Source organism: Taurulus bubalis, assembly GCF_910589615.1.
Source record: "Taurulus bubalis genome assembly, chromosome: 20".
Classification (NCBI taxonomy): Eukaryota; Metazoa; Chordata; class Actinopteri; order Perciformes; family Cottidae; genus Taurulus; species Taurulus bubalis.
The window spans coordinates 15,269,096-15,279,095 of record NC_136608.1 but is presented as its reverse complement, the minus strand read 5'-3'; the positions used below and the strand labels follow the sequence as shown (position 1 = coordinate 15,279,095).

Sequence of the window (10,000 nt, the reverse complement as noted above, 5' to 3'; positions counted from 1 at the left end):
GACCCTTTAATATCTGGTTTGGCTCCGTGTTGATGCCGATTTTAGAGCAACATTTTCATATGGAATATAATACGTATATTTAAGATAATGTGAGTATAGGTTCATTTCATTTACATAAATATATAAACATTAAACATAAATACAAAAATGAGGTTTTTAGACAATAATAAAGATTTTTAAAAAGCACACTTTTAATGTTCAGAGTATAAAGTCTAACTTATTATTTTTGTTAGAATATCCAAACACAAATTCACGTAAACATTTCAGAATCTTTAGATATAAACACTCAAAGTATTACAGTTCAAGGATGATTTATATTATATGCACAAAAACAGCCATACATATCCTCTTTTTTTAGGGGTTTTATTCCAACTTGCTTTTCTCATTGAAAGTCTACAAATATTAATAATTCAAACTTTAAAAGAAATTCCCCCAAAAAGTCTGGCCTACAGACTAAAAACGAGATACTGTGATAACGTCACTGTTTTTTTAGATCACCTCTAGTCTACATGATGTGTGACTCACGCTATGTGAATATAAATACATATATATGATGTATATATGTATCAGTGAGGAGGCGTCTACCTTGAAGGAGGCGGCGGATGTGGTGAAGGCCGCCCTGGAGGAGACTGAGCGCGCTCAGAGCATCGCCATTGATGCCATCCAACTGGCCCAGAACAACACGAAGGGCACCCTGGACCTGCTGATCTCTGTGAGTTTGACCTCTGACCTCCAAAACGTTGATTTTATTGGTTTGTTGGCATAAAAAGAAACTTCCATATTCGCTCATTCTTTTCAAAATCCACACAGACGTGACAGCCCTTCAGATGGATGAAAGCTTAAAGGATGCAGCGCCAGTGTCTTGTACTTAAGTGTGTGTGTGTGTGTGTGTGTGTGTGTGTGTGTGTGTGTGTGTGTCAGGTGGAGTCGGAGACGGCCATGTCGGAGCTGAAGCTCGGCAACACCACGGGCCGCCTGGTCCAGCTGGAGAGGGAGGTCGGCCTGCTGAGGCAGAACAACCTGGAGGTGAACCGCCTGGCGGAGTCGGCCGACTGGATCACCGACCAGGCCAGACTGGACGCAGAGGAGGCCCAGCAGGTCGCTCTCACACACACACACACACACACACACAGTTTACTCATCATTCCTTCTGAAACGTTTGGATTTTGAAGTAATGCGGTGCCACTTTTCATCCGTCTAACAAGTTGAAGAAAGGTACATTTTCGTCTGCTAATGCTCCGTTGTGTGTGTGTGTGTGTAGGAGTTTGACACGGAGGTGAAAGACAAATTGGTGCACGTCGAGGACCTGGTGGAGGACAAAGGGGAGTCGGTGCTGCAGGCGAGGAGGAGAGCAGACGCACTGCAGCAGGAAGCCAAAGAGCTGCTCGCTCAGAGCAGCAGCAAGCTGCAGAGACTCGAAGGTTTGGAGTGTTTTCATTTACACGTCATTACACACTACGCTGTGACTTTATGAGAGTATTTACAGGCTGTGTTTTGTGCTTTTCAGAGTTGGAAGGTTCCTATGAGGCCAACCAGATCATCCTGGAGGCCAAAGCTGCAGAGCTGGCGGAGCTGGAGCGAGCCGTGCGCCGAGTCCTGGATGAGATCAGCCACAAAGTGACGCTGTACAGCACCTGTCTGTGAGGATCACATGACCTTGACCGCTCCTCGTGAGCTTAATGGTGCCAATCGTTTCAAAGCATTTCAAATATGCTCCCAGACGAGTATTTCATAGCTTTTAGGACCAAACACTGTAATATGTTTGACACTGTCAGTGCCAACGACTTAACATTCAAGTATTTTGGACGGAGTGCCAAAAAGACTTTTAACAATGGAAACGAGTTGTAACGCTGCCAAAGACCATTAAAGTATTAAAGTATTAAAGTAACGAGTCTCAAAGGAAACCACTAAAAGCCAATGTGACCTCAGTGCTCGAAACCAAGAATGTGTAGAAGTGATTTAACTATTTAGCTGTATAAGATATTACGATCTTTGTATTTAAATATATGAACATATTTGATAGAAACAATTTATACGTACATAATAAGCCCAAAGATATTAAACATTTGTGGACCAAAAAAAAACATTTGTGAATGGTTTTGTTTGTAAGTAGGAACAAATATTAAACTTCTATTTGATAATCGACCTACAGATGTCTTTTGTTTCCTTTCTGGTGGACGGTGGAGCGCTAACGAGTTTTTTTGCACATATTTCCACAGGTTTCGATCAAATTACCTCATTTAATGAAAATAAATCTGATAATCACCAAATTCTGGAGCTCTGTTGAGAAAACAGTAACTAAAGCTATGGTGAAGTCCAGAATTAAAAAAACTTTGACGTTTTCACGCTCAATTTAAAATGTAAAACCTCAAAAAGTTACTTTGCTCGATATCCTAAAAGTCAAACTTGGACAAAAATAATTTACAAGAACAGAGAAACATTTTTATTTGAGATATTTGGCATTCAGAAGAATATTTGTTCCTAAAATAGAGCATCCTCCATGAAATAATTATATCAATATTACAAAAGATGACTTACAACACCGGCCGAACTCCTACAGTACAGTAAACATACTTGTTTATCGGTTAATTTGTCAAATCAACACCTGTGTTGTATTTGTACTTGACAAGAACAACAGTGTGACGTTATGGCTCTGTTATTATGTGGCACTTCAAACGGCACAGCAATAGCAGCAGTAACCCTCGTAGAGCTTTGTGTTTAGTATTTGCACAATGGTAAGACAGATGTGGGGTTTTTAAAGGCTAAAACTGACATTTTACTGCAACAAGAATCACAACTAGTCAGTGTTTTCAAAGAGTTGCATTTCTTGGAGGCAAAACCGGAAATAAAAAATGAAATTCACATCATCGTGGGACAACTAAATTTTGCATTATAATCAAATTGTTTGAACGTTAGCAGCTTGATAAGGCAGGACGAGGGAGGTTTTAACGGAAAATGAAATAGGAAAATCCTCTCACAATGCACTGGTACGATCTCCGTTTTTAGACATCTGGTGTAAAAATATATGGAGCCGTGGTCGGAGAGGAAACCTCACATGTGAATCTCAAATCAAAAGTGTGACCTCTTTTACAACTTTTACAAACTACAGCGTCTAAGCTCCAAGACAAAACAAAAAATACAACTAGACATTAAGACTGTAAAAGTGCTTTGGATTAAAAACAAATTATAATGTTTCATCTAACTCACAGGGGTTAAAAGTAGAGCTGTCCCGTCGGACTAGCCTCAGTTCCTGGGTCTAGTCCTGTAAGAGTAGCCTCGGTTCCTGGTCTAGACCTCTGGGACTAGGCCCGGTTCCTGGGTCTAGTCCTGTAGGAGTAACCCCGGTTCCTGGGCCAAGTCTCTGGGACTAGCCTCGGTTCCTGGGTCTAGTCCTGTAGAAGTAGCCTTGGTTCCTGGGTCTAGTCCTGTAGGAGTAGCCCCGGTTCCTGGGCCTAGTCCTGTAGGAGTAGCCCCGGTTCCTGGGTCAAGTCTCTGGGACTAGCCTCGGTTCCTGGGTCTAGTCCTGTAGAAGTAGCCTCGGTTCCTGGGTCTAGTCTTGTATGACTAGCCTCAGTTCCTTGGTCTAGACCTCTGGGACTAGCCTCGGTTCCTGGGTCTAGTCTTGTATGACTAGCCTCAGTTCCTGGGTCTAGTCCTGTGGGACTAGCCTCGGTTCCTGGGTCTAGTCTCTGGGACTAGCCTCGGTTCCTGGGTCTAGTCCTGTGGGACTAGCCTCGGTTCCTGGGTCTAGTCTCTGGGACTAGCCTCGGTTCCTGGGTCTAGTCTCTGGGACCTGCCTCGGTTCCTGGGTCTAGTCCTGTGGGACTATCCTCGGTTCCTGGGTCTAGTCTCTGCTGCGGGGGTTGTGCGGTGCCGGGGCTCCCTCCACGGGGGCGGAGCTTGGGACGGAGAGCAGCTGGCCGGCGTGCATACGTTCGTTGGCGCGCAGCTGACAGCCGTCCTGCAGCATGCGCAGAGCTATCCGGGCGATGTTGCGTGAATCGTCCAGCCCAGAGTGAGGGCGACCTTCGTACTTCAGACCCAACTTCTCCAGCATGGTGCTCAGCTTGGTCTGTGTGCGCGGGACCTGTGGTGACAAAACACACATTTGGTCACAAAACTGGTAACTGAAGTGAAATAAACTGAGTGTTGCTGTCCATTTACATTATTGTATAGATTTTTCTTTTTAAACGAGTAACTTATATACCTTCTTTGTCATTGAGTTTTTCATACAAAAACTATTAAAACCCCAGACCTTGTAGAAGTTCCCGTATGATTTCCTGATGTTGATCCACTTCTTCGCAAAGTGAGGATAGCGGATCTTGCTGAGCCGGCACTGGATGTTGAGGAATTTGCTCATGTCCCAGGCCCTAAACAAGCGGTGAACACAAAAATGATGTAAGATTTCACTCAACCGACGAGAGCAGACAGAAATCCTGCCTCTCTGAACTCAAACATACCCGTCAGTAAGGATGGCGTATTTGTACTTTGTCCCAAGCTCCCTCTCCTGAAGCCAAGCAACGACCCGCTGGAGGACTTCTGGAAACAGTTCTGCTTCATCCACCAGTTTCTGCTCAATGAAAACAACAGTATTCAATAACAGAAAGACTCCTGATCACGCCTTTGACAGAGATATCAATATACATATATTGATATCATTACTCTGGGCTCAACCAACCTGTGTAATCCCTGTTAACTTCACACAGAAATCTGAAAGCTGTGGGTTCATCTCTGGCTTCACATATTCCTGAAAGGAGTCCACCTGCAAAGGAAAATAAATAAATAACACTCGCAGAAACAGAAGTCACCTTACGGGTTAAAAACAAAGCGTCTCGAACGTGACTTACAATTTCTAGGGTGTGCGTGTTGATGAGAACCATCGGGAACTCAATGATTTCATGATGGAAGTCAGAAGGATTATCCTCTTCACACGTCGCTTCAAAGTCCACCACGCAGATGTAGTCGTAGAAGGTGTCCGTGGGCCCGCCCTCAGTGGCAGACTGCATCAGCTTCTGCTTCTTGTAGTGGCTCTTCAGCCTCTTCTTCATCACGTCCTTCACACCTCTTTACGCACAAACAGAAAAGAGGTTTAGGAAACACTTCATGTGTGTGAAATAGTTTGGTGTATTTTAAAGCGGATGTGGATTACCGTGTGTCGAGCTGCAGCTCGGCTAACTTGATCCGAAGCTCTTCCTTGGTCATGCGGTTGATGTGTCCATTAGCCACAGCAATCTCTTTGTACACCGGATGACTGAAGTCACTGTTGGACGGAGACGGGGACACCTGAGGAGCAGATTCCTCATCTGGACAGATCCTGCTGCAAGGCTTCATCTGAAGAGGAATTATAATGTTCAGTATGTGAGAGACAGAAACAGATTAAACACGCTGTCAGATTAGTTTGCTGTGCAGGTCGGTGATTACAGAATATGGATTAAAATATGATAGAGACGGAATATAACACATTAACAAGTGCATTTACTTTAGTACAAGTTTGAGGTTCTTGTACATTATTTCAGTATTTGCATTGTATATAGTTCTACGTCAATATATTAGTATAGTTTGTCTTAAAATGTCATAATGTCATACTATGGTATGCAATACAATATTATTAAAAGATCATAGTATGCAATAGAATATCACAGTATAGTATGTAATAGAATATCACATGTATAAGTATTAGGTACCACTGTGAACAAAGTAATTTAAGTTTTACATGTACAAGTATTAACTCTCTGTACCACTGTGAACAAGAAGCTAACCTCTTCTTCTTCTCTCGTGTTCGACATCTTCCCGTTGACGTCCTCGGTGTGAATGTTCTCCTTGTGCTCATCCATTTAAAGTGGAAGTTAATCCAGAAAAGTTATTTAGAAGGAAAAACAACTTAACGTGAATGTAATGGTTTTCCGAAGCTACCTAACGGTTTAGCTAGCTAACGTTTAGCTAACGTGACGTCACTCATTCCGGTTGTTTGTCTTCTTCGCGGGATTTTCTCCCCACGTTGAGCCGTTAACGGAAGTACGAAATTAATTCGTTCGGTTAATTAATTATCACGTACGTCACCGTTAATCGATCACAAAATGTATAATTGATTGCGTTGTTGTCTCAGCGCGAGACGCAGGTCGCCGCTCAAAGTTCAACTTTCTTTTTTTCAGGCGGGCGGTTCTGACGACTTCCGGTTTGCGCCAAAACAAATGGACGCTCACGGGCGCCACCTTGTGTTGTGGATGATACACGCACACGAAAAAAAAAAGTTTATTATGTTATTATGTATGTTTTGCATATTATGTGTTTTGAAAACATAATATCGACAATCACTTACTGTGATTTAATAATTTGATAATTTTCCATGATAAACATCAATATTCACACTTATTGTTTATTGTTACAGTCAACACATCTTTTTTATTTTCGCATTTTTATTGTCACTTTACCTATATAGATATATTTATATTTGGCCTTATCAATAGTTCATGAAGTGTAATTCATTTTTTTTTAATGACTAAAAGGGTCAATATAAATATGTTAGATTTTTCAGCTTTCTTTAATGTGTATTTTATATAAGAATAATCAATCAATTGCATTCAGGAATATGTTCTAATGCAAAACTAGATTTGAAGACATGTTCCCAAAACACATAAACTTATTTACAGCGCAAATATTAAACATATCAACGTTGCATGTCATTGATATAAGTTTTGTAAATGGTATGAGTGAAATCCATAAAAAATAGCCTGTCAACACATAAAATAGCGGTAAAGTAATCAATCAGAGTGGATGTGCGAACACTTGAAGATAGGATGCAAGATGTATTAGAATTTAATTTAATGCACACTGTGTCATAATTGTACCTATATAACTAATGTTTATTATTATAATCATAATGGTTTTCCTTTTTGTTTGTGTACTCTTTCATCTGTTGCTTACAAAAAATGCCAATAAAGCTTCTCAAATTGATTTCTTTACATAGTTTTTAACACATTCATGAGTGATGCAGAGAGACACTGCTCATGTCTGACAGCTAGGTGGCGGTCTCCTCTCAGTTTCAGAAACAGAAACAGAGCAATATATAAATATATATTAAATCATTGGGTTATAATTATTGACGCATTAATGGGTTTATCACTTTTATATTGCAGCAAACTTAATATATAGTGATATATTGTATTTATTGATATATGTTGCATTAATAATCTGAATCTGTAAAGTAACATATAACCTTTTTCTCACTTTCGCACTTGATTTAATTTTCAGTACAATATATTAAAAAGATCCAGGATGTTAAACAAACCCTAAATTCAGATTAGAAAATCAATTTAAAGCTTAAAAACTTGTCATCTTGCCAGTAACTGCAATGAAACACCCGTTTCCTCCTTCAGTCAAAAAGATATTGACAAAGGAGCATTCAAAAAATCGTTAAATGTCCTTGGTATACTATATTTAGTCCATGCTTAACATCAGTTGTTATGGTCTCTACTTCCACACTAACCACATCTGACAACCACAGACACTGTGCTTGTCGTCATCCATCATTACACGCTGATTTGTTTTTCCATGACGCTCAACAACTGTCTGATTTAATCTAGTTTGAATGAACAGCTGTACGTCGTGGAGCTGGTTAGCTTAGCATAAAGACTTAGCATAAATACTGGCAACAGGATGGGGTCGGCCCTCTGGTCCCTCTGGGCCCTCAGGGTCCAATGTTCTCCATGCAAACCAACATCGTAAAAGATTGGTAAAGTTTGTCCTTTAGAAAGAGGTATGACCTCATGGGCTATAAGTTACAGTAGAGGTGGGTGGGTGCTTTCAACATATCATTACTGATAAGATAAAATCCTTTGAAACGTGTCTAAATGGCCTCTTAAGTATTTTTCCAAGAAGCCACTGGACCAAGAAACATAATTACTCATAACTCCACAAAGTGTTGTTTTTACATCTTAATTTTTGTCCAGGTTAACCCACAGAAATAAAATGATTTCAACCTCTCCATCTGTGTCTATGGGTTAGACAAACAAGATATAACATGTTAATCAGTGAGCTTTAGGGGCGAGTATAGTATATATATATATATATAGTATAGTTTCCTTTGGGTGGAGTTATTATGTCTCCTGACTGCAGATTACTGCCATTAATCTTCTCATCTAAGTCTTTACAATAAAGCAAATATATTATATCATTATGCATTTTACTGTTTCTTTAATGTGCTACAATATGAAGGACCGATGTGAGTGAAAAACAATGCATTTTAGTGGTTAATAACCAATAATATTAAATAATACTTTATAATAGGCAATGGTGACATTCATATTTTTTATTGGGAGCTACAATGTGAAGGGAGAATCTGAGTGATGCTAGTTATGTATGTTTTTGTTTTGTTTCTTACCGTTGTGTCATCTCTTTTGTTTATATTGTAATTGCTTTTTATCGTTTTTTATCGTATTACACTTTTATTCATGAGTTCTTATTATTTATGATTTATCAAACAAATATAAGTAAAGATAATAGTAAAACAATACAATAAATAAATAAAATGTAGTACATGAGGTTTAAATAAGAACACAAAATTCTTACGAAAGCAAAACAAAAATATCTATAATTCTTTCAAGTACTAGAAAGAACATACTTTAGAGGGTTTTCTCTCCTAAACCAGCGCTCAACACTCATTTACACCCATTTTATGTATGAATTCCTTATGATGTGTGCAGAGCGGTTGGATCTGCGTCCTTACATCACACAGTCTGATGGATAATGTATAATAGATGAGATGCTGCGAATGAAAATGAAAAAAAAGGACCAGCAGGAAACATAAAATCTGGAACGATCTTTAAACAAAATCAGATTTATTTTCTCATTTGAAAATAAGAGAACGTTATGGAATCCCATAACCAGAAATTGATGCACATATAAGAGACAATAATATGAAAATATACATCATGGACTTACAGCTTTGGAGAGGAGGTGCATTTAAAAAGATGTTGAGCCAATTTGGAAATAAAAAAAAAAACTGATGGTAAAAAAAAAAACAGTGTTACTTAGAAGGGCGTCTGTCCATATTTGGCTTTTGAAGGGACGCAAACAGAATACAAAGAAGAGGAAAACAAGCTGCATCGACAAGGCTTCAGTCCCATTTCCCCCCGCTCATCCTCACAGTGATACAGGGTTAGACAGCGCGGAGCTACATTGTTCACTTTCCTGTCTAATCTATAATGCTGCATTCATGTCACGTGGGAAAAACAGTCGCCAAGGGGTTGATATTACCACTTTTTCTAGGTAACTGACAGTATTCTACTGCAAAAAGTAAAACATCAATTCATACTTCTTCAAATATGACGACAGGGCAGGATTTCGTGTGCTAGTTTCATCTCGATTGAGTCACTTCTCAGCTGTCTAGTGTGAAAAGGCTGAAGGGAATTATTATGTGTAGTTGAAATGCAGTAGCAGTAATCAATCGCAGTCTCTCCGTGACTTGAATACATTTTTCATTCATTTCATTTCAAGTCAAGACTTTGAACCGTCACGATGTTGTTATTCCTACAGGACTTGAACGCAGCACAACATCAAAAAGGCTTTACACAAAAGTTAATTTGTTCTATTCATCTTAAGAAAAAAGAAAAAAGGCAATTCAATAAAAAGCCAAAACATGCTAGAGCTTTTCTCTAATCGTCTCGGCCTTCCTCACAGTTTACAGGCTAGCTGGTCGATGCTAAAGCTGCAATCTTTGGAGAAAAGCACGTCAACTCCTACGTTACCCGAAAAACATGAAACTTTACACGACGAGAACCCCAAAGCGTCAAATCAGCAAGACAGGAGGCAGTTTAAAAGATTTCCTTTAAAAAGGAATAGTTTGACATTTTGGGAAATATACTCCTGAGCTTTCTTACAGAGAGTTAGACGAGTAGAACCAGCGGACGGTTAGCTTAGCTTAGCTCAAAGACTGGAAACGGGGGGGAACAGCTAGCCTGGTTCTGTCTGAAAGGTAAAATCTGCATGTGAGCTGATCACT

General features: G+C 39.7%; 2 protein-coding genes across 3 annotated transcripts in view; one reads left to right on the top strand and one right to left on the bottom strand.

Moving 5' to 3' along the window:
- Positions 1 to 2,145, top strand: part of lamb1b (laminin, beta 1b) — a 28,656-nt gene extending 26,511 nt beyond the window's left edge. Inside the window, exons 29-32 of the mRNA XM_079236279.1 lie at positions 571 to 712; positions 922 to 1,098; positions 1,262 to 1,421; positions 1,508 to 2,145. Of these exons, the coding sequence (XP_079092405.1) occupies positions 571 to 712; positions 922 to 1,098; positions 1,262 to 1,421; positions 1,508 to 1,644 (616 nt within the window). The 3' untranslated portion in view covers positions 1,645 to 2,145. The remainder of the gene's footprint in view (positions 1 to 570; positions 713 to 921; positions 1,099 to 1,261; positions 1,422 to 1,507) is intronic.
- Positions 2,146 to 3,844: 1,699 nt separating this feature from the next.
- On the bottom strand, positions 3,845 to 5,834 carry eri1 (exoribonuclease 1; the record flags this gene model as incomplete). Of its 2 annotated transcripts, none has more annotated exons than XM_079236282.1 (7): positions 3,845 to 4,087; positions 4,256 to 4,370; positions 4,461 to 4,570; positions 4,679 to 4,762; positions 4,848 to 5,064; positions 5,150 to 5,331; positions 5,742 to 5,834. In XM_079236282.1, 7 exons carry the CDS (start codon positions 5,832 to 5,834, stop codon positions 3,845 to 3,847), a joined length of 1,044 nt encoding a protein of 347 aa, XP_079092408.1. The 2 variants fall into 2 exon arrangements, with proteins under 2 accessions (XP_079092408.1, XP_079092409.1); XM_079236283.1 differs by having other exon boundaries at positions 5,754 to 5,834.
- Positions 5,835 to 10,000: the final 4,166 nt, after the last annotated feature.